The 24,400-nt window shown below is 44.4% G+C and overlaps 1 protein-coding gene and 1 non-coding gene across 3 annotated transcripts in view; both read right to left on the minus strand.

Annotated features, from left to right (window-relative positions):
- ERG (ETS transcription factor ERG) overlaps positions 1 to 24,400 on the minus strand; it is a 154,301-nt gene that overhangs the window by 71,401 nt on the left and 58,500 nt on the right. For both annotated transcript variants that reach the window (XM_023559102.2, XM_010598651.3), the window contains exon 2: positions 13,898 to 14,115. In XM_023559102.2, the coding sequence (XP_023414870.1) occupies positions 13,898 to 14,115 (218 nt within the window). The remainder of the gene's footprint in view (positions 1 to 13,897; positions 14,116 to 24,400) is intronic.
- TRNAR-UCU (transfer RNA arginine (anticodon UCU)) lies at positions 450 to 520 on the minus strand. Its single transcript has one exon. It is a non-coding gene; the product is annotated as a tRNA-Arg (tRNA).

Raw genomic sequence — 24,400 nt, forward strand, 5'->3', positions numbered from 1 at the left:
TTAAAAAAAGTCAGTCACTTCAATTTATAGTTAAATTTCACATGCTTCTCCCCAACACTTCATTGACGTAATTGGCATAAACAATGAATGTGAAAGGAAATGAAAGGAGAATTTCCCGAGCTAAGGGGGCAGAGTAGAAAAGAATCAGACTCAGGTCATGGGCATGAGAAGAGAGACAACTGAGAATCAGAAGAGAGAAGCTGGACCCCCAGGAAAGTTGTTACTAACTGCCAGTGAGTTGGCCCCTGGCTCCTGGTGACCCCATGCACAATGGAAGGAAACACTGCCCGGTCCTGTGCCATTCTCATGATTAGTCGCAAATTAGATCGTTGTGATTCAGAGGCCTTTCTTCCTAGTCCATCTCAGTCAGGAAGTTCCACTGAAGCTTGTTCAGCATCACAGCAACATACAAGCCTCCACTGGCAGATGGGTGGTGGCCGTGCATGAGGTGCATTGGCCAGGAATCGAACCCGGGTCTCCTGCATAGAAGGCAAGAATTCTACCACTGAACCACCAATGTCCCCTTACTAGAAAAGTAATCTAATTTTTTAAGATTAAGCGAAACAGAGCCCCACACCACAGCTTCATTTAGCTCTTTACATGCATAATGCTTTCTTTTCAAAGAGGTGGTAATATGCCACTAAAAATATACTGAGAAATATAAAATTAGAGCTTTGGTTTTTGAAAAGCAAAATAAACTTGTCATCTGACGTTCGTTTTCTCACATCAAAGTGCACTTACAGCGGGGTTTATTCCATCGTGGAAAGAGCCCACAGTGAAATGACACAGATGTGGCCATTAGCTTATAAGGATGGAGCCCAAGTCTACGTTGTCATCTCTGACCACAGCGAGTGTGAATGGACCTCATTTATTGAAGAGTGCCCCAAGTGAGACCTGAGCTCGCTAGACACATTAAATTTTTGACTCACCCTTGCTTCAGAACACTTAGCGGAGACACTCAGGCCTTAGAGAATCCAACGCAAATCAAAATGGAATCTGGGAGGATGGTATATTCTCTTAGTCGGCAGGGGCAAACCCCCCAAACGTATCACTACCCATTCTTCAAGACTCATCCTCCTTCCTTGCCTCTAGTGGAAAACCACATGCTTCTCCCCAACACCAAAGCCTTTGTCCCCATCATACACACTGTTGGAGTATTCTGAGCTTCACTTGGAAAGTGTCCCCATCCTGCTAAAGAGTAATCTCCCCAAACATGAATTCAAGCAGTCACTTCCAACATAACCCCTTCCTTAGTTCATTGCACCATTATGGATTCCTAACTCCTATACTTGTGGATACATTTGGGAATAGGGTTTTCTTTGTTGTGTTAACGAGGCCATACAGTGTGTCCCAAATCTAATCACTTCTGAGTTATAAGGAGCAGCACAGATGCAGAGACCAAGGAGCACAAAGGAGGAGAAGACAGATGCCACTCGAAGATCACCAAGAAACACTGGGGCTAAGAACCTGAGACGAAGATCACCTCTCACATCTTCCCCCAGAGACGGAGAGAGAGAGAGAGGGAGCGCTTCCTTAGAGCTGGTGCCCTGAATTTGGATTTCTAGCCTCCTAAACTGTGATAAGGCGCCCTGGTGGCACAGAGGTTAAGAGCTCAGGGTGCTAACCAAAAGGTCTGCAGTTCGAATCCACCAGCTGCTCCTTGGCAACCCTACGGGGCTGTTCTACTTGATCCTACAGGGTTGGTATGAGTTGGAATAGACTCCATGTCAAGTTTTTTCTTTTTTTAACCGTGAGAAAATTAATTTCTGTTCTTTAAAAACATCCACTTGTGTTATTTCTGTTATAGCAGCACTAAAAAACTAAGACAACACCTTAGGATAAAATCCAAACTCCGTAAACTCTCCTTGGTGATTCAGCCCTGAATCACCTCAACTCATTCATTCGTTTAACAAGTATTTACTGAACATCTGTCTATGCCAGGTACCACCCCAGGTGCTTGGGATACACCAATATCCCTGTTCTCATGGAGCAGGCACTCTGGTGTTCAAAGCCTTCGCCACCCACCAACTCCATGCACTTTGCCCTCAAAGACCACATCACACATCACCCCCTACCACTCACTCCCCCGGGGGCCTTTGCTTTTGCTATTCCTTCTACCTTCGATGTTGGAGCTGCTGCCCACGACCACCTGGCACCTGCAGTATTCACCTGCCCCAGCTCACCTCTAGGGTCACATTCTCTGTGAGCCTTTCCTGGGTCTCCAGAGTGCACTGACTCCTTTACCCTCCACCGTTCTCTGTATTTGCCCGATAAATGTCTGTGAAATGAGGAACTGAATTGGTGAATATTTATGAATGAGTCTCCCCAGCTAAATAGTGAGCGGCTTATCTTATACCTACGGTGCAATCAAAAGCCCCTAATCTTGGAATCGGAAACCCTAGTGGCATAGTGATTAAGAGCTACGGCTATTAACCAAAGGGTGGGCAGTTCGAATCCACCAGGCGCTCCTTGGAAGGAAACTCAATGGGGCAGTTCTACTCTGTCCTAAAGAGTCACTATAAGTCGGAATCAACTCGTCAGCAATGGGTTGTTGGGCTGTTGTAATCTTAGAATCAGGAAACCACCCTTGACCATGATTGACCTTGGGCAAGTCACCTCACCTCTTGTGGCTGAACTTTTTCATTCAAAGAATGAACCAAAAGCCACCTTTGAGGGTGCTATGAAGACACTGAAATGTGTATGTGAATATGCTTTTATAAATGGTAAAGCGCTATACAAATTAACATAGCAACTTACTGTGCTTGTGTGTGTACGTGCACATGTGTACACGCCCGTGTGTGTTGTTTTTGTTCGTGCTTGATTCAGAATTACATCTCAGTAGACTCCTGATGAAGCCCGGGCAGCACAGTGGTTAAAAGCTCAGCTGCTCACCAGAAGGTTGGCAGTTCAAATCCACCAGCTGCTCCTTGGAAACCCTATGGGGCAGTTCTACTCTGTCCCATAGGGTCGCTATGAGTTCAAATCAACTTGACAGCAACAGGTTTGGTGTTTTGGTTTTAGACCCCTGATGTGGGTAAGCCAGCTAATCTTTACTACAGTGCAGTCTTTAGCCTGTTACTCTTTCTTAGAATAGCACTGTCTTCTTGAATATTCTCTTTAGTTTATTAGGTTATTTCATGCTAAGATGAACTTGGTGACGAAGGTACACGGGAGCAAGATAGTGGGCTTTTTTTGGCAGCTCGACCTGAAGAGGCCCAAACGTTCAGTTCCACGAGAGGGCCCCTGAGAAGAAGCTTGGCAGGAACAAATCTTCCAGGCCTTTCTCAAACCCGAAAGCAAATAAATCCTTTCTCAGGTGGTTTTCTTCCTAAGGATCCTAAAAGCACACATGTAGTCCTAATCTAGTGAACAAACTCCTAATCAAGTTTCATGGTATGAAGTTTAGAACTGAGGTAAGTCACCACAAAGGGTATTTTTAGGACCCCAGACAAGGAGGAGATTGTCTACAGGGCTCCAGGATAATTTGTGGGTCTGTTTTATTTCTGAATCATGGAGGGAACAGAGCAGTGGAAAAGCTGGTTCAGACCCCAGGGCCGAAGCAGGGGCAGAGCTCAGCAGTGATTCATGTACAACACCGGCTCAAACTGAAACCAGAGATGTTTGTCTTCACAGCTGTGTGTTATTTTTACCCGTCCTAAATATTCTCTCTTACACCTGAAATTTCAGCCTCTTCCCACCATCCTTGTTCCCTTCCCCCACACCTAAAGCGGTTGAGGACAAAATTAATTAAAAAGTCACCACGACTCACCAACACTTAGTTCTTTGTCCCCAAAAGGGACTTAAAGTTGTCCTACAAAAGTTTCATTTTTTAAAGTAAAGATTTCTCTTTACAGCCAGCTGAAAACCACCTATCAGCAAAACTGCATAGCATTTAGTTTGTAAAAATTTGTGAGGGAATGTACCATATTGGGGATGCAATTTATTCCAATGAAATGTTCTAGAGAATAAGAGATCTACAGACTGTTACATGAGAAAGATCAAATGTGAGATCTTCTAAAGCTTATGACATCTTTTTGTTTGTTTGAAACACTTTCATTTTTCTGAGAGGGAAGAATTAAGCCCAATAGCCATTATAGTGCTTCAGGTTTTTATTTTCATAACCAAAAAAAAAAACCCAAACCAAGTCCACTGCCATCAAGTTGATTTCAAGTCATAGCGACCCCATAAGACAGAGCAGAACTGCCCCATAGGGTTTCCAAGGAGTGGCTGGTGGATTCAAACTGCTGACCTTTTGGTTAGCAGCTACAGCTCACTGTAGCTCTTAACCACTGCACCACCAGGGCTCCATTTTCATAACAGGCTATGTAAATTCTGGTTAACCAAAATTATTTACTCTCAAGGTAGAAAATGCCAGGACAGACTCCCTCTCCCAGCTGACAACTCCCACAGTGAGCTGATGGAACGAAGTTGCACCTTGAATGAAGAGCACAACTCTTATGGTCTCTTGTTCTGCAAAAGGGTGCCAACCCATGTGACATCACAAGAGACAGCACCGAGGACCATAAGTGATGATGATGGAGAAGGGGGAGTCCTTGGGTAGTGTAAACAGTGAATGCGCTCAGCTGCTAACCAAAAGGTTGGAGGTTTGAGTCCACCTGGAGGAGCCTCGGAGGAAAGTCCCGGGAATTTGCTTCTGAAAAATCAGCCATTGAAACTCCAGTGGAGCACCGCTGTACTCTGACACACATGGGGTCGGCACGAGCTGAAATGAATTCAATGGCAACTGGCTGTTGTTGCCTGATGTTTGGTTTGGAGACACCTCCTGAAGTTAATGTGAAGGTGAGTACAGGTAAACTGACCTTCGGTAATAATATAAAACGAACATGTTTTAAAATGTTTAATATATACCAGAAATAAAATGGGAATAATAACATTAATGTCTCTTTACAGATGAAATACTGGGTGAGATACTGTACCCAACAATCTATTAATAAATCAGTGTGCTGTGGAAATAGTGACAGTGTGATTCCTCTCAGAGTCCTTTCGCTCCTGCCCCAGGGAAGTTATTCCTGCTCTCACCTTGCTATCCCTGGGGCCTGAGCATCCCTCTGTACTTGTACTTGGCACCAGATCTCACAGGCTCTTTCTCACCTCTGACAGACTGCCAGCTCCTCTTAACCCAACTTCGTAGTGGCTAATGCAGTACACCATACAGAGAAAGCACCAAATAACGCTGGTTTAGGGCAAGGTTTCCTGACCTCGGCACTGCTGACATTTGGGCAGAATTGCTATTTGTCACAGGGGACTGTCCTGTGCACTGCAGGATGTTGACCAGCATCCTTAGCCTCTACCCACTAGAGGCCAGCAACACCCTCCTCCAATGTCTCCAAACCTCAAACTAAACCTGTTGTTGTCGAGTCAATTCTGACTCATAGTGACCCTATAGGACAGAGTAGAGCTGCCCCACAGGGTTTCCAAGGAGCAGCTGGTAGATTCCAACTGCCATCCTTTTGGTTACCAGCTGAGCTCTTAACCACTGCACCACCAGGGCTCCAGATTCCAGACATTGCCAATCTACCCTGGGTCAAAAATCACCTTTGGTTGAGAACCGCTGGCTTAATGAATTAAGATCTACTGAACTCAGGCAAGGAAGGAGGAACCCATCCTGTTTTGCCTGGTGTTTATTAAAGCCAAGTTCACATCCTCAATGTCATGGCTGAAGCTAAGAGGGGGCTGGGCTTTAATCCCAGTCTGTTTCCTAGTTGTGGTTGTCCACATCTCATTTGGGGTACATATACCAAACCTTGGAATCATCCTCATTTTTTCTCTTCCTCACACTATATATCCAAACCACCAGCAGAGAACATCAGCTCTACATTCAAAATAAAGCCAGAATCCAACCACCTCTCCCACCTCCATTGCTACCACCCTCACACCAGCCTCTACCATCCTTCACCCAGATTCCTGCAGGGTGCTAACTGGTCTCTGACTTCAATACAGGAGCCGGAGAGAGATTCTGTTCAAACTGACCAGCATCACGTTCCCTCCTGCTGTTTTCTAGCTCACTCAGAGGAAACTCAAAGTCACCCAATGGCCTGTGATCTCTCCAACCTCATTTCCTCTTCCCCTTGGCCACTAATTCCCAGCCACAATGGCCTCCTTGCTGTCCCTGAAAACATCAGCCTGTCCCACCTCAGGGCCTTTGCACTTACAATGCCCTCTGTCCAGAATATTCTTCTGCAGATCCCTCACTGCCTTTGGGGCTTTACTTGAATGTTATCTTCTCAGTGGTGACTTTCACAGACCACACTATCTAAAGTTGTCACCCCCTGTCCTGCTTTATTTTTCTCTTTAGCACTTACCACTATCTCTTCTGCTATGTATTTCACTTAATTACTTGTTTAATTGCCTTCTTCCCACTAGAAAGTGAATTTCATGAGACAGAGGATCTTTGTACATTTTATTACTGTATGTGCTCAATAAACACTTCTATAAATGAATGGTTCCACCCATAACCAGAATGTGTGACAGCAAGATGGACCAATCTTCATCAAACTACAGGTGGCATGCACTTTATGTAATATGTCAAAGCACCTTGTTCTTATCTGATCCCAACAAGCTCACTGCCGTCAAGTCGATTCGGATTCACAGTGACCTTATAGGACAGAGTAGAACTGCCTCATAGGGTTTCCAAGGCTGCCACATCCTTCTCCCGTGGAACAGCTGGTGAGTTTGAACCATCAGCCTTTTGGTTAGCAGCAGCCGAGTCTCCCTCCCAGACCACATAGAGAGGCAAGGCCCCGATAACACTGTATTTCCGTATACATACTCAGCCTGGCAAAGGGCTGATGGATGGGAGGCAGGGCAGACTTCCGGGAACAGACTCTCCTCTGCACACTGCATTCCCCAGATTACTCACTCACCAGGCCACCTTCACCCAGTACTCGGGGTTCCCATTTTTACCACCCAGGATTATGAACAGGGCGGTGGTTCCCCCTGACACAAACAAGCATCAGGATCCCCCAGAGGGCTCCTTAAAACACAGAATGTGGGACCGCACTCCAGAATCTCTTCCGATTCAGTAGGTTTGATGGTTAATTTTATGTGTCAACTTGGCTAGGCTATGGTGCCCAGTTAAATGATCAAATACTAGCCTAGTGGCTGCTATGAAGGTATTTTATTGATTGTGGTTAACATTTACAATCCGTTGACTCTAAGTCAAGGAGATGATGCTTGATAATGTGGGTGGGCCTCATCTAATCAGTTGAAGGCCTTATGAGCAGAAACTGAGGTTTCTGGGAGAAGGAAGAATTCAGACTCAATATTGCAACACAGAAATCCTGTCTGAGTTTCCAGCCTGCCACCCTGCACTGTGGATTTTGGACTTGCCAGCCTCCATAATTACATGAGCCAATTCCTTAAAATATTCTCTTCTCTCACACACGTTTTACATATATATATATATAACCAGTAGGTCCTACTGGTTCTGTTTTCCTGGAGAATCCTGACTTATACCCTTGGTCTGGGACAGGGCCTGAAAATTTACCTCGCTAACTAACTCCCAGATGGCGACGATCCTGGGACCCCACTTTGAGAACCACTACACAAGGGGACCCTCACCTCCCCATCCAACAGAATCTACTATAAATTATGACTCCAGGTGGTCTGGAGACTGGGCTATGGTAGGACTCACAGCATGGTACACAAACTCAATAGGTTCCACCTCCAATTAGCTTCCCAGTGGGGTACTTGGGATTTCCATGATTCCACAGACGGTAAGATGAGGGAGATGTGCAATGCAACCTGCCCGAGATCTGGCTGGTCTGGGACAGGGGCGCTTATCTATAGGGATGGAGGGGAAGCAGCCTAGTTTGCACACAGTGTACCCTACATACCAATGGGAAGACAAGTGTTTTGTGGACCCTGTGTGAGTGTGTGTTATTTCTTGGCGTATCTTGCTGGTGTCCAGTGGCTTGAGCTCCAGGCCCTCCTAGTAAGTTAAGGCCATTAGCAGGCAGCTGGCTAGAGACCAGGCAAGCACCAGTATTGCCAGCAGGGCTGTCTGTACGGACTGCAGAGAAACAGCTGGTTTGAGTTTGGCTACACACTGACATTTCACCATTGTGTGAACACTTGGGGTTTTTCTGTGCGTGAGGCTGGAGTGAAGAAAGGGGAACGGGAGGGCGGTCATGGACTGGTGAAGCTGAGAAGTGATGTCCTGTGTATACACAGCGTGCAATCAGATTAGTATCTGAAAGAAGTCTTCTGGCTGATACAGCAGCAGCCAGGCCAAAGCCACAACGACTTCCCAGCTGGCTCGTGAGGCAATGGCTCCTTTTTCTCCTGTTTTTCTTTTATTATTTTTTTTATAGAGACTCTATTCTAACAGCAACAGATCCCATTTCGTCGCTTGTATTTAATTTCAGGAGCTTGTAAGCACGTTGGGGCTGAGGTTTTGTGGAATTCCACCACTTCGTTAGGAACTCAGCCCCAAAGCACTTGGTCTTTTCCACCATGGATGATGGATGGACAGATAGGAACAGAAGGCGGCCATTCCCAAAGTCCGTGTTCCATGAGTGTTATGGATATGAATGGTGCCCCCTCTCACATACACACAAAACAAGGTATATTCAAGTCCTAACCCCTGGTGCCTGTGAATGTGACCTTGTTTGAAAATGGGGGTCTTTGAAGATGTTATCAGTTAACACGAGGTCATATAGGAGTCTGGTGGGTCCTAATCCAGTATGAGTGGTGTTCTTGTAAAAGAAAAGAGATACAGAGAGATGCACAGAGGGAAGATGGCCATGTGAAAATGGAGGCAGAGATTGGAGTAATACATCTAGAAGCCAGGAATCACCAAGGATCACACATCCATGGTCAGAAACTAGGAGATAGCCATGGGACAGACTCGAAATCTCCAGAAAGAACCAACCCTGCCAACACCTTGGTTTTGGACTCCTACACTGCAGAACTGTGAAGGAATAAAGTCATGATGCTTTAAGGCACCCAGATTGTGGTACTGTGTTAGGCCGCCCTTGGAAACAACACACGAGTAAGGAGGTGGGGCACACTCTGGCAAGATGAAAGCTGGAGAGAGGACACCTGTCCTGTGAAAGGACAATGAGGAGCCAGAGAGGTAGCAGCCTACACTGGCCAGCTCCCCTTGGACTTCGACAGCTATGTGTGCCACATTAAAGTATACCATACGTAAGCTCAGAGGAGCAACAATCAGAAAAAGCCTTTGAGCTGATGCTGAGATCAGTGTCTCTTCTTGTTTTGGCCCTAACTCCCCAGCATCCCTGGCACAGGCCTTTCTTGTGAAGGGCGACTGCACAGTGTCTGGAAGGATGCAGGGTAGGGGAATGTTTTGGCTGCTCGGGGGTTCAGGCAGGAAGAAGCAAGTCCACACCAAGAATGGTGTTCCTCCGAGAGCCACGCCCACCTCCCCAGAACCATGCCTCCCGCCACAGGGCCACACCCACCAAGAACCACGCCCACCCCCAGAACCACACCCACTCCAGGACCATGCCCACCCCCACAGCATCTGGTCTCGGTCTCTGAGCCCCTCCCAGGCAGGATCCCTGTCTCCAAGGTCTCTGCATTCCCATCCCCCCAGCTCCAGCCCCCTCCCACTCCAGGTCTCCAGAATGAAAGCAGCCTGAATGCACGTGCCCTTGTTCCTTTCTTGGAGCTGGAACTACACACATGGAGATCACATGGCAAGCAGGCACCATCTGCTGATCTGATCTGAGGCAGCCTTCTATCTGCAAGGTCCGCTGCTGCTAAGCTGCTAATCTTCCGCGAGAGATGCATGGTTTTGAGCTTTAAGGTTTTCCTTCTTGCACGGCTGCTCAGGCAGCCTGGGGAGCCCTGAAGAGCAGACTCCGACTGCCACCCACTCCTCCGGGCTCTGCGACGTCACAGCCTGAAGGGTCCCCTCGTGAACTATGCTTCATCCCCTCTCCTACTCCCTGCCCAGCCAGGCTGAAACCCTGGGAGCAGAAGGGCTACCCTGAATCCCGGAGACAGGAAGGAGCTGCTCCCCCAGCCCCAGAACACCAGGCAGGCCCTGCACTCCGCTCCTGTGGGCCCCCTGGGCTCTGGGAGGATGGGTGCACTCTGCATTGTTGCCTTCTACACAAGGACTAATACACGTTGCCCTTCTGTCTCCTGGAAGATTCTTGGGCATGAGGAACAATGACACTGGGTAAGCAGTTGATGACACTGGATGAGAGGTTTCCAAAGCAAACAAGCTCCGTCCCTCCCTAGTATACACCGGGTCCACCATTTTCCCAGGGCAGTGGTGGCTCAGTGGTAGAAGTCTTGCCTTTCACGGGAGAGTCCAAGGTTTGATTCTCAGCCAAAGTATCTCATATGTGGCCACCACCCATCTGTCAGTGAAGGCTTGTGTGTGGCTATGATGCAAAACAGGCTTTAGCGGAGCTTCCAGATTAAGATGGACCAGTAAGAAAGGTCTGGCGATCTACTTCTAAACATCAGCCAATGAAAACCCTATGGATCACAATGGTCTGACCCCCAATCCATCATGGAGATGGTGCAGGAACTGGTAGCATTTTGTTCTGTTGTACATGGGGTCACCATGAATCAGGCTGACTCCATAGCAGCTGACAACAACCGCCATTTTCTGTCAAGAAATTACATGGGCTTTGATCAGAGGTAAATGGAACCAAGCCTGTTCTCTCAGGGACAGCACCTGCTGAGCTAGTATCAGCGCAAATCCGAGATGAAGGACAACAACATGGCAGACTTCCACTTGGGGAAGACCCATTGAAACCACATCGGTTTGCTTCGAATGCCGGAACTTATGTTTTAAAAGTCTACCTCAGGAACATCCCAGGCAATCCTGGAATTCTTTGAAAGGCTGAAAGAGAGCAGGATATTAATGTTCCCATTGTTCCTTTGAAGGAGCCTTGGTGGTACAATGGTTAGGCGTTCGGCTGTTTGAACCTACGCAGTGGCTCCTTGGGAGAAAGACCTGGCAATCTGCTCCTATAAAGATTACAGCCTACAAAACCCTATGGGGTAGTTCTACTCTGTCACATTGTCACATCAGTCAAAACTTGACTGGCCGGTACCTAACAATGGTTCTCTTGCCTGAAAACTGTACAGCTCCCTTTGAAAAGTATTTCATTTCCAGGGAAGACACCCTCACCCCCAATCTCTTCACCTGCTGGATAGAAGAACCATGAAAAAGTCTTTTCCCAGGCAGCGGGGCTGAGAACATGAGGGACGCTGCCTAGGGGACTGTGTCTTGCTTGGGGACGGAAGCCCCTCAGCCTAAGCTCAGGGGTGCCCGGCCCCTCGTCCAAGTTCCTGTGGTAAACCACTGCAGCCCGGGAAGGCCGCCACATGCCCCGTGTGGAGGCGGGTAGGTGTTGGCTGTGAAGGAAGTCACAGGCCTCTGTTGAAGAAAACAGTGTTCACTTTCCCCAGGAGACACCAGGGTTCTTCTTTTAATTCAGGAATAGCATGTGCGAACAAGAGAAACCACTGGTCCCCTTCTGAGGCTTGCTAAGTCCGGACTGGCATTCCTAGAGCTGGCCTTGGTCAGACTCTCCTGAAACAAGGCCAGGGCACTGTCCACTCTACTTATTGCCAGGTGGACATTACCGCACTACACATTGCCTTGAGTCGTTTGCTCACTCTCTCCCTCTTTCTCCTCTCTCTCCCTCTTTCTTTGTCTCTCATTCTCTTCTTTCTCCTCCCTCTCTCTCTTGCTCTGTTTTTCTCTCACCCTTTCTTGCTTTCTGTCCTCTCTCTCTCTCCCAGTCCCACTCTCTCTCTCTCTCACACACACACACAGTTGCACGTGTTTTTTCTGTGGATCTAAATTAGTTTCTGAAGAAGAAAAGTTTTAGCGATGCTTCTTGTTCTCAGTGCTCACACCTTGACCATCGTGGCGTATATGGGATCACATGACGCCATCGGAAACAGAATCCCATCTTTCCAGTGTTAACATCACAAACCGTATTTTACATAAACACTGTTTCATTCTTTAAAATTCGATTACACCACATTCTTCTAAATCTCGGAAATATATAGTTAATGATCAGAGGGCAGATTCTATCAAATTAAGATTTACCTGTGAAATATTGACACATAGTCACTAACTTCCCAGGACTCTGACATCCTGGGCCCTGTGACTTCATTTTCTACTGATTTCTTTCAGAACTTCAGGAATTAATCCTTGATGAGGTCCAAGATGGGCCTTCCTTGGCTTGAATCCTACTTAAAGGACCCGTGTCATAGCAATATTCAAAATACTCAGTATTAGAACTGCCATCCCCATTTGCAAGGAGAAACTCAACGTCCAGACGTGAACTGACTGCTCAGATGGCTGAGGGGTCCAGCATCTTCCATCGCCCTGCTTGGCACACACGGCCTCAATGTTGATGTTGCCTCTATGGCACTGTGACTTGGCACCTTCATTAATGCTGCACTAGAAGTTGATGCAATGGTTTCCAGTGCTCATAAAACATGATACTTATTAAAAAACATATTTATCATGAAAACATATATGTAACACAAAGTCCCTAAGATAACTGTAACAGAGTGGAAAATGTCCTGGGTGTGGAGTTAAACACCCAGTCCCATTATTTTGAGTCCCTTTAAGAGGTTATTTTGGGTTAGCCAAAAAAGCTGGGGCATCAGTTTCCTCATCCATCAAATGGGGACAAGCATTCCCCCCGGGGCTACTGAAGGGGCTAATGGGCTATTGGATGTAAAAGGGCTTTTTATATGGGAGAGTACTGGAAAATGCAAGCTGTTCTTATGACCCTCTGGTAGATTGCTGCTGTTAGCTGCCTTCGAGTCAGGCCCCCATTCGTGGTGACCTCACGAAATGCTGCCTGGTCCTGCAGCATCCTCATGATTGGTTGCAGGTCTGACCGTTGTAAAGCATAGGGTTTTCAGTGACTGAGCTTTGCAAGTAGATCACCAGGCCTTCCTTCCTAGTCCTTCTTAGTCAGGAAGCTCCACTGAAACCTGCTCAGCACCATAGCAACACACAAGCCTCGCTGACAGACAGCTGGTGGCTGCCCATGAGGTACACTGGCTGGGACTCAAACCCGGGTCTCTCGCATGGAAATTGGGGATTCTACTGCTGAACCACCACTGCCCCCATCCATCGTAGATGACCCACCATTGAAAAGAATTTCTCCTTTCTTTGTGCTGAGATTTTATATCCTCTTTCCTGAATATCATGAACTTGAGGGCACTGGGTTTGGTTTGGTTTGTTTTTTGTTTTCCTGAATATATATGAGGTTTTCTGTCATAAGTGAAATCAACTTTACCTTTCGAAGCTCCACCATATCCAGTGAAATGCTTTTGAGTGCCAGGGACAGTGCTGCATTCGATATGACATTATACATGACAGTTGCATTTTCATGACAAACCCAGGAAAGTTAATAATAATGGAGGCATCAGAGTTTAGTTTTAAGTGTAGGTAAAGATAAGAAACAGCAGGCATCAAGAAAGGGGACGGCGAGGAAAGGGGACCCACCAGCAAAGGTAAATGGCTTGGACATACGCTGTACTGCCTGGCCACGACCTGACACTCCCCCTCCATAAAAACAGAAGACAGCATTACTTCCCAGGCAATAAAAACCTCAGAGATGAATTCTGCCATATGTGAGCAAGCCAGTCTCCCCTCCCACTGAGTCCTCCTGCCTGGGGAACGGAATTGAATACCATATCTTCAAAGAGAGCGCTTGGTAAATATACTACCAGTTTTACAACCTTAATCCTCAACACCAACCACTGGAAAACACATTTTCTCAACGTTGCCCCAATTTACTGTCCAAGGGCCCTGCTTTCCGAAACACTCTTTGGAGAAGTGGGATGCGTTTCAGCCTTGCCCTTTCAAGTGATCTGAAAGCAAGAGGTCACAGGAGACAGGTGTTAGCAGTCTCCTTACCTTGAGCCGTTCACCTGGTTGGGGTTACATTCCATCTTGATGGTGACCCTGGCGGGGGGTTGAGACAGCCAGTCCTGCTGAGGGACGCGCGGACTCATCTTTGATGTCTGTCCATAATCGTTGGAGGAGGACGCGGTCATCTCTGCCTTGGCCAGGTGAGGTGTTCCGTAGGCACACTCAAACAGCGACTGGTCCTCGCTCACAACCGATAATGCTTCCTGAATGCCCAAAGAGACACATACTCAGGATACCCCAAAGGACAGTCATGTTTCAAGAAGTTGTTGACTTTAGAGTCACTTTTAAGTGGGCCTACATTCTAGGTTGTTTTCACGGGATCCATTTCTACCTTTCAGAAGCAGAAAAGGGCCTTTCTATCCTCCCTCCAGACCACAGGAGTCAGGTCTGGCCAGCCTAGGAAAACTTTTACATATCCCGGGCTTGACTGCAGCCATGCAGATAATACCCACTTTAATCTCAACTTAAGGAAGTAGAATTTCAAAGGTCTTAGAAGACATTCAATTGCATGTGTCATTATTTGACAAATGCAATCTATAATTCAAGCAGACAGGGTACAGAACGGTCATGAAGATTAAAAAAAGTAATGTGAAGGCTAACACCTATAAGCATCTGGCAAAACTGCCACAATCCCAGGAGATTTTGAGGAAGAGGTACTTAGAAGAAGGGTGAGGGGGGAGGAAAATGGAGCACCAAAGGACAAGCGGACAAAGATATGAATTTTTCCACTCTAAGTTATTAGCTGAAATGGAGTTTCAAGTGGTGCTTCCATAATGGCGAACATCTGGATGCTCAATGAACAACAACAAAAAGCTGTGAATTATCCAGATGCGTCCAAATACCAGGATGTTTAGAATATCTGGATTGCTGTCTTTACTTTTTATTAATATGTTAGCTCTCTTGCATGGTTTGGTAAGAAGAAATAGAAAACTCTCCTTGTTGGAAGTTTTTTTTTTTTCTGTGGTTTTAAGTTAAACAAGTTGTTAGCCTCTGGCTGTCCTTGTACTCTATGGCCAAATCAGCAAAGATGAACTTGATTTGGAAATTTCAGCTACTTTAAGCACGTTACTGTGCAGCAATGACACAGAGCATCCACAAGACAATGCAACGTGGTTTCTATAATAGAAAAAGTAATTGTGTGTGTAGCACATTTATAACTCGGTCCTTTGGTGTCCCCAGTGTGGCTATCACTTAGTGAGAAACTAGATTTCCTGGGTGATGCAAATGGCTAACATGTTTGGCTGCCAAATAAATGGTTGGAGGTTTGAGTCTACCAGGACGTAACTCAGAAGAAAGGCCTGGAAATCTACTTCTGAAAAATTAGCCATTGAGAACCCTATGGAATGCAGCTCTGCTCTGACCCACATGGAGTTGACGTAAGTCAGAGTCAACCTGACGGCAACTGGTTTAGTGAGAAACCAATACCGGTCAGAGTACAAATTTTTCAAATGAACTTGGGGCCCAAGGAGGACCACGGAGACCTTCTAGTCCAAATTTCTCATCTCCAAATGAAAAATATGAGGTCCAGTAGATCCAGACTTACCTTGAAGTGAACTTGCCAAGACCAGCCAGAGAATTAGTGATCAAATGACTTATGTTCAGCTCTCTGCCCCTCTTGCCTCTACAGCCAACTAGGTCCTCCTTGCACCTTTTGGTTTGGGATCTGTGTTTAAATTAGCACTACCTTTTTATTCCTTCAGTTGACCTTTAAATAATTAAGGATGCTCCCCACCAGTAACAGAGACTTATGAAGCAGCCATTCTGAGGTAGAGATCTTCCTGCCTACTTGTATCATAATCTTTAGGAAACACACACAATTGTATAAAGATCTCTCCCCACCCAGTACATACTCATCTACCAGTCTAGCACACACCTACCCACAGACCATCCATATCACTCGTTTTCTAAGTCCCCAGCTTTTTTTATAGGTTCCCAAGTACGTGAACCTCACTGCCTGATCCCCTGGACTACGAGACTGTGAGTCGGAAGAATCAGAAGTTAACAAACACAAAGCTTCCGCCCTCAGAGTGGTGACCAGATGTCTGCGCACAGATAATACACCCCCCACCCCCCCAGCCCCTGCAAACTTCTTTAGCATCCCGAAAATCACAGCCCTGGTGACTCTGGGACAGACTAAACCAGAGGTTTAAACAGTAATGCAGAACACACAAAAGACTCGGTTTTGCTAGCTGGAGAACCAGAATCAGGCACAAGAAAAAAAAAAAAAAAATCAATGCACCTTGAACCTAGAGTAAAACCAAACACACCAACAAACAGACAGAAACACGCAAGGCAGCAGCAAAGTGGGGCATGGAGAAATGGCATCCTGAACATCGGGTGAGGTGGGTTACGAGCTCTCTGCTGGCTGCAAACTGTGCGAAACGACCAAGGAATCTGTGTAAATTCAGAGAAGTGGGCTCATACCTGAAATAGACACCAGAGACTTAGTGTTGTCATATTAAATAATAAAGGAGAAAAATTACAGCTTCTTAAATAATCTTTGCAAAACAGACCCTGCCTTCTCACAGCAGGATTTTACCCAGGCACAACAAAAAGCAGGCTGGTAGCCGTGCTCCTTCTCCTTCCTGTCCCAAAGACCCACCCAAGGCTTGGAGGGGAATAACACACTACGTAGTGTTAATTTTGGCTCACAGATGACGAGACGCATTTATAAATGTGTGATTTAGATCCGAAACTGGCAGAAATAGCTTACAAATAATGGACAGGCTAACTTTTCAATTACAAACTAAAAAGAAAATGGCTTCCATCACCAAAAAAATAATAATAATTTTAAAATAGTAGTATATCCCCCAGGTCAAGTAAAGTACTTTTGAAAACAAAGCCATTGACCAAATAAAGGTAGTGTAAAATTGAAAAGCCTGGGCCAAACTATTAGAACTAAATGAGGCTGAAATATGTGTTTGCAGGGAGAGGAACTCATTCTCACATCTGGCGAAGGATTATTTCAGCACATGGTTTTCTAAAGAAAGAAATCAAAGTTAATTGAGATCGATTTTTTTTTTTAAACTTTACAAACGCTAGAGATAAGAGAGGCACGCTTTTTTTTATCTTCATCTTAAAATTCTTCTCAAAGTTAATACTGCATATGAATGAGAAAAGTGATACGCTGCAGAAGCTCAAAAGCAAGTCCGGAGTTGGTTGGTCCCTGAGAGAAAAACAGCCTAAAAAAGGACGACGGTTCAGGGTAAACACTTCCAAAAGGGTGAAAAAGAGCCCACATTCTGGAAAGATGGAGCCATCAAAAACCATGCCGCCAAAGGGTTCTGATTAAACAACAGCTTCAGAACACCTACAATGAAGTATAGCTCAGGAAAAGGAAACAAAAAAAAATCACACACACGCACGCACGCACACACGCACGCACACACGCAGGTACATACACATTCCAGACAATTTAACACATTTTAACAATGTAGGGAGGAAATGAATCTGCAGAGCAGTCTTCCGAGACCTACTTCGACAGCCATGATCACTAAAGTTAGCTGTTCTTCTTCAGAAGAAAATAAATGCTACGGACCAACAGTGCCTCTGGGTCCCTCACTTGACGTTTCTATGTGCACTTTGGTTAAGGATGAATGACAAAGGCAGATACATGGAATCTCCCTGCCCAGCAGCCCTTGGACTTCAAAGGGGAGAGAGAATCCAGCCCCCATAGGATTAAAGCCCGGAAAGGAGTGCCAAACACAGGCCTGGTAACCAGGAACACATGAGTTCTTTAACTCCAGCTCTGCAAGCGCCTGCTCCTGGCCTTGACTCGATTTTCCTGACCTCTGGCCTCTTCCTCCTTTGTTGAGTGGGGATGTCACTACCTACCTGCCTGCCTGCCTGCCTGCCTGCCAGAGGCATCGGTAGATGCCTTAGTTAACACGTACAGGTTATTCTTTCAAAACCTTCGGCAGCCACGAGGCTTGAGAACTGTTTGGGTTACTTCATAGCAGAGAATTCGAAAAACGTCAAAGGCTGGTAGAAATGTGGCATAATAATTTAATATGCCTGTTTCTATGTTACTATAAAAAGCCCTGAACTTTAGATTGGTGTGTGCTAGTGTGGGGGAGTGTTTTTTTTCTGTAGCTCCAGGAAAGTTGGGATATTCCGATGTGGCTAGTGGCAGTTTACCAATGCCATTTTTTTTTTTAATAAACTTAAATTCCTAAAACACGTACATTTTAAACAAATTACCTGCAAACAACAGGCACTGCTATGCTAGTGTTACAGTGTTTATTATTTCATTTAAATATCAAATATACAAATAACACAAGAGCATTGTTCCTTTGGATTGTGGTAACTGTGACGTTTACCTGTAGTTCCAGAAAGGGGTGAGGACTCAACTAGATTATATTGCAAATTCTAAGACTCAAATACTCTTCTGTTTCCAAGTAACTAAATTTAGATACAACGAAGAATCCAAAATGTTTAGATCGTAAACTCAAAAGGAGAAATCAAACGTCAGATGTACTCTGTGGAAATACTGACATTTCCAGCAAAAGATTTCAGGATCCTGATGCCTCTCCACAAAAGACTATTAGCTGTAGGAAGCCAAGGACATCTTAAATCAATAGCCAGCCTTTCCTGCCAGAATTCTCGTTTCATTACAGGCCAATGCAAAACTCTTTCTAAAATTCTCTTGCCCATATCTAGCAGAATTTGGTACATCACTTAACTCCTCATACTGTGATGGATAAAATACCTTTTAGTCACCTTCTCTTGACACATAAACAGCTGATCCGTCACATAGTAAGTAAAGTGGACTCGGGAAGAATTTTACATGCATTATCTTATTAACTCACATTTCATTGGATATTAAAACACACAAGTTTTCACACTTTTCCAGTTTGGAAACCTGGATGCATCTTACAATCAATGGCATGTCAGAGTTTTAACTGGTAGCTTTCTTCTTCTTTGACAGTAGATGAAATAATGGTAGCTTTTATAATCAATGTGTTATGGATTGAATTGTGTCCCCCTAATACGTGTTAAAATCCTAACCCCTGTACCTGTAAACATGACCCTGTTTGGAAATGGGGGTTTTCTTGTGTTATGTTAATGAGTTCTTACTGAAGTAGGGTGGGTCCTAGACCTCATCACTTCTGAGTTATACAAAGGTCAGAGTAGACACAGAGACATACCCAGGGGGAAGACACATGCCAAGGAATACCAAGGAACTCACAGGGCTACTGACAAGGAAAGACCTCTCCCTAGAGCCATGCCCTGAATTCAGACTTTTAGCCTCCTGAACTGTGAGAAAATCAATTTCTGTTCTTTAAAGACACCCATTACGATATTTGCCTTAAGGCAGTTCTAGATAACTAACACACAATGGCATCTTATACTGTATCAGATACGGTTATTTACTCCTTACAATCATCCTGTGAGGTCAATAGTCACCGCCCTCCACAGATGAGGAGACAGGATAAAAGGAGAAAAGTAAAGTCTACAGTTACTTCTGCTGCGTCTCTGAGCGGAATCGTTCCCCAAAGCTGCACACCAGCCCCCTCTCTTGGTGTTATTGGAAGAAAGAAGAGATAGGTCAGGGGAGGTTTCATGGGGGAAAACAAAGGGCTTTATTGCCCTGTCTTGTCACGGATGTGGGGAGATCAGGGCTGTTTCTCACACAGAAGAGTTGGAACCACCTAGAGAGACAGGCTGGTGGACAGAAGAGTCAGAGGAAGGATGAGGGCATAAGTGCCCAGGATTTCGGATGGAATTAAAGGGTCAGAAAAGTAAGTGTAGAACATGTTGGACACCAGCAAGTGCTTTTCTCCCTGGGTGGTGTAAATGATTACCATACTCAACTGCTAACCAAAATGTTGGAGGTTCAAGTCCAGCCAGAGGCACCTTGGAAAAAAGTCTGGTGATCTACTGAAAAATTAGCCACTGAAATCCCTATGGAGCGCGGTTCTACTCTAACACACATGGGGTTGCCATGAGTCAGAATTGACTTGATGGTAACTTTTTTTTTTTTTTTTTAAAGAGATACACAACAATAGGTCCCCAGACACATTTAGTTACTTCTGATTTAATGGTTTAAATCAACAAACCTTTTCTTTGGTTAATCAGATTCTTCAGACCCAAAGAGATGGCTGAGTATTGGGATGTATTCCTAGCAAGTGGATGCCTGCCTTCTCTTAATGAATAACACAAGGAAAAACGGGGAGGTACGCCATTTACAAATATGCTGGAGCCCTCACCACTTTGGTGGACACTGTGGGGGACTTAATGACATTTGGTGGACTTAGTGACGCTGGAAAACTGCTTATCAGGCTGTCTGAAGCCCTATGGTTTATAGTTCCTCTTCAAGGAAAAAAGCACGCAATAGATGCTTCTGGAAAGTCCAGCTCCTAAATCACACTTGGAGAAGGGAAAAACAGCACAAACAAACAATGCACAAAGGAAAAGACCCCTTACTCTCTACGGCCATTAGCCCAACACCAACAAGTCAGTCTTTCGGAAGCTTTTGTTCCAAATGTGCATACCAGACTTCTGCAATTCTAATCCAGCTGCTATGTCATGTATCAAGAAGCTTCATCTGACTGCTGTGTCTTTTAACTACAACATGCAAAAAAAAAAAAAAGTAAAAAGCAAAATGTTGCAAGCTCAAGGTGCTGCATTAAGCTGGGTCTGAACCATTTTGTCCCCTTCTTGATATTATTTCCTTCTTGATTCCTCCGTGAAGGAAACGACTAAATCATGTATTTAGCAACTAGTTTCATGTTCACATTTTTCTAATTTAACACACTGCTATTTTAGACCCTCAAAAGTATAAAAAATCTTGGATTTACCTCAAAGGGAACACGTATATAGAAAAACGAAGTCCATTTAAAGAGCGTATTCCTCCAATATGGTATGGCTTCACCATCAAGCAGTTTTATAACTCACAATGCCAGCCCAGTGCTAAGGGAACGAGACCCAGGGTGGTGTCGACGCTACATAATCTTTATCAATAGAGCATTTCAGGTTACTTTTTTGTATTCCTGTCTTTAACCACATCCACCAGGGCAGATGAGAGAAACTGAATTCTTCCTTTCTCACCTGTTCTTACCCTTTTCCCTTCTACAGTGTGCTTTTCCCTCCCCTTAGCATTTAAAAAAAACTATTGCCATCGAGTCAACTCTGACTCATGGTGACCTCACGGTGTCAGAGTAGAGGTATATGCTGTAAAAAAAAAAAAAAAAAAATTTTTTTTTTTATATGCTGTAAATAAAAAAAAAAAAATTTTGGGGGGGGGTTTAAATAGCTGATTTTTCAGAAATAGATTGCCAGACCTTTCTTTTCTTTTTTTGTCTATCACTCTGTTTATTTTGTTTTGTTTTATTTTTCTTCAATATTTTTCTTCAATGACAATAATTTGAAGATGCTATGAAATGTTTACTTTGGGTTCCACAAACGTCAGAACAACCCATCCTCCCAAAGAAAAAAACTTTTAAGGAATCCAGATTGTTAGTGAATTCAAAATCAGGAGACTAGATTTCCATTTTCAGTCTGCTAACTAACCAAACCAAACCCATTGCCATCTAGTAGATTCCAACTCATAGTGACACTATAGGACAGAGTACAACTGGCCCATAGGGTTTCCAAGGCTATAAATCTTTACGGAAGTAGACTGCCACATCTTTCTCCCATGGAGCAGCTGGTGGGTCGAACCACTGACCTAAATCGCGACCTTTAGGTTAGCAGCCAAGCATTTTAACCACTGCCCCACCAGGGCTCCATCTACTAACTAGCTATGTTAATTTAGATAGTCTGCTTAATAGAATTTTCTGCTTCAATTTTTTTTTTTTTAATTGGCTCAATGGTGATTAAAAAATACTGGTTCTGCTTATCTTGCAGAATTATTGTACAGGTTGTGAAAGTGTTTTCTTTTAAACCTATGAACACTAGATAAATTCCAGGCATACTATTACTCAGGCACCTAGATCACTGCCTGCAGCTACATGGGTAAAAAAAAGAACGTGGTATTTGGAGGGTCTGCATGAAAAAGTAGGAGGATTGCTGTGAGTTGGCAGAGGCTTTTTTTTTTTTTCCAGTTCAACAACAGATGACTGAAGTTTGAAAATCTGAAAAACACCTCAGTGAATTCTTTTTTTTGCTAATTCAACTTTTTACTGGTGTACAACTTATTGACAGCAATTACAATAATCTGCTGTGCAACCCTACCCTTAATCAATGCAATTTTTCTAACACCGTTAAACCCTTTTCCCCCTCTCTCCCACCCCTAGTAACCACTAATAAACTTGGGTCTCTACACATTTGCCTTTTCTTGTCTTTTTTTATATAAGTGAGATCATACAATATTTTTTCTTTTGTGATTGACTTATTTCGCTCAGCATGTCTTCGAGCTCCATCCATGCTGTAGCATGTATCCAGACTTCATTTCTCCTGCTGCCTGAGTAGTGTTCCCTTGTATTTATGTACCACGTTTTGTTTATCCATTCATCTGTTGATGGGCATTTAGGTTGTTTCCACATTTGGGCTACCATGAATAGTGCTGCAGTGAACACTGGTGTACAAGTCTCTTTTCAAGTCTCTGCTTTCTAGTCTTTTAGGTATATACCCAGGAGTGGAATTGCTGGGTCAGATGGTAGTTCTATTTTTAGTTTTCTGAGGAACTGCCACAATGTTTTGGCTGCACCATTTTGCATTCCCATCAGCAATGGATAAGGGTTCCAATTTCCACATCTTCTCACCAACATTTTTTATTGTTATTATTTTTTATCTTAGCCATCCTAGTGGGAGTGAAATGTGGTATCTCATTGTGGTTTTGATTTGCATCTCTTTTTTGTTTTTTTATATGGTGAATGACACTGAACATCTTTTCATGCATTTGGTGGCCATCTAAATGTTCTCTTTGGTGAAATTCCTTTGCCCATTTTATGAGTGGGTTATCTGTCTTTTTGTTGTTAAGTTGTCACAGTTTCCTGTATATTTTGATTATTAGATTCTTGTCAGATACATGGTTTCTGAAGATATTCTCCCAGTTGGTAGCTTGTCTTTTCTTTTTTTCTTGTAAAGTCTTTTGATGAACAAAAGTTATTAATTTTTATGAGCTCCTATTTATTTCTTTTGTCTTTTGCTGTTTGTGCTTTTATTACATTAGGTAATCCACTGTTGAAAGCTAGGCCTGACAGCATTGCCCCTGCTTGTTCTTCTAAGAATTTTATGGTTTTAGTTTACGCATTTAGGTCCTTAACCCATTTTGAATTTTTGGGGGGGCCAGATCTTTCTTTTGAGGCACTTCTGGGTGAACTCAAACCACCAACCTTTCAGTTGCCAGCCAAGCGTGCTAACCAAACCCATTGCTGTCAAGTCGATTCCGACTCAGTGACGGTATAGGGCAAAGTAGAACCGCCCCATAGGGTTTCCAAGGCTGTAATCTTTACAGAAGCAGACTGCCACATCTTTCTTCTGCAGAGTGGTTGGTGGGTTCAAACCACCAACCTTTCAGTTAGCAGCTGAGCACTTAACCACTGCTCACCAGGGCTCCTCCCCCTCCGTATAGCTCTTCAGAAAAGACTCTGCTGGAGAGCCATCTCCTCTGTGACGTTCAGCCAAGCTTCCCTCTTCTGAACTCACTGGATTTCTCTTCAGCTCTGAGTAGGCCTGGCTGGCCCTGTGAACTTTCTTTGCGGACATTCTTCTCCCCTGACCCCTTTACTAAAATAGAAGCATATTCAGGGCAGGCTCCTTTGCATGTACATTCCTAGTATCCAAATGGTTTCTTAGCATCGTATTTTTGCTGATGTTCATATTAACCATAGAATTAAGTCATGAAATTATATGAAGTTCCACCATTACACTGCAAGTAAAAAAAAAAAAAAAAGCAACCTATCATGTCAAAACGAGGTGATGCATTTTTGTAAGATTAATGGCATGTGTCACCAGCGACTCGGAGTTCCCAGAGGTTTGGGAGTTAACTGCCACTGGCAATACGTCTGCGGTTGTCTTACCGTGAGGCACAATATTGCATTGTTTTACATTAAACCCACATAGGCTTAAACGAGGGGATAGCTAGAGAATATAAGGGGCGGGGCGGCTTACTAGAAAATGAACTTTTCCAAAGTTGCGAGAGAAGTATTCGATTTCCTAGAAATATTCTGAGAGATTGGCGCTTTGTAGAAAAGTTTCAAAGGAAAAATGGTTACGCCCCATATAATGAAAAATAGACTAAAATACATCTTGGGAAATCAGAAACCCAACAAACACAATTTCAAACAACTCTGAATGCATTTGCAAGGAGAATGAGATGGGACTATTTAGCCTGGCAAACGTCACTTAACTGTTTAAGTAACAGTATATATGTGATGTTAAAAGTTTTCTTGTTTCTCCTGAAAACACTCTCCTGCTGCCCCAAGCGGCTTTAGGGATGGACAAACAGTGAAAACTTTGAGTGGAAACATTCTGTTTGTATGTTTGAAATGGAAGTACAAAGAAACCAGTCACCACTCCCTCTGTCTGGTGATCACCTGAACT

Source organism: Loxodonta africana, chromosome 2 (genome assembly GCF_030014295.1).
Source record: "Loxodonta africana isolate mLoxAfr1 chromosome 2, mLoxAfr1.hap2, whole genome shotgun sequence".
Taxonomy (NCBI): Eukaryota; Metazoa; Chordata; class Mammalia; order Proboscidea; family Elephantidae; genus Loxodonta; species Loxodonta africana.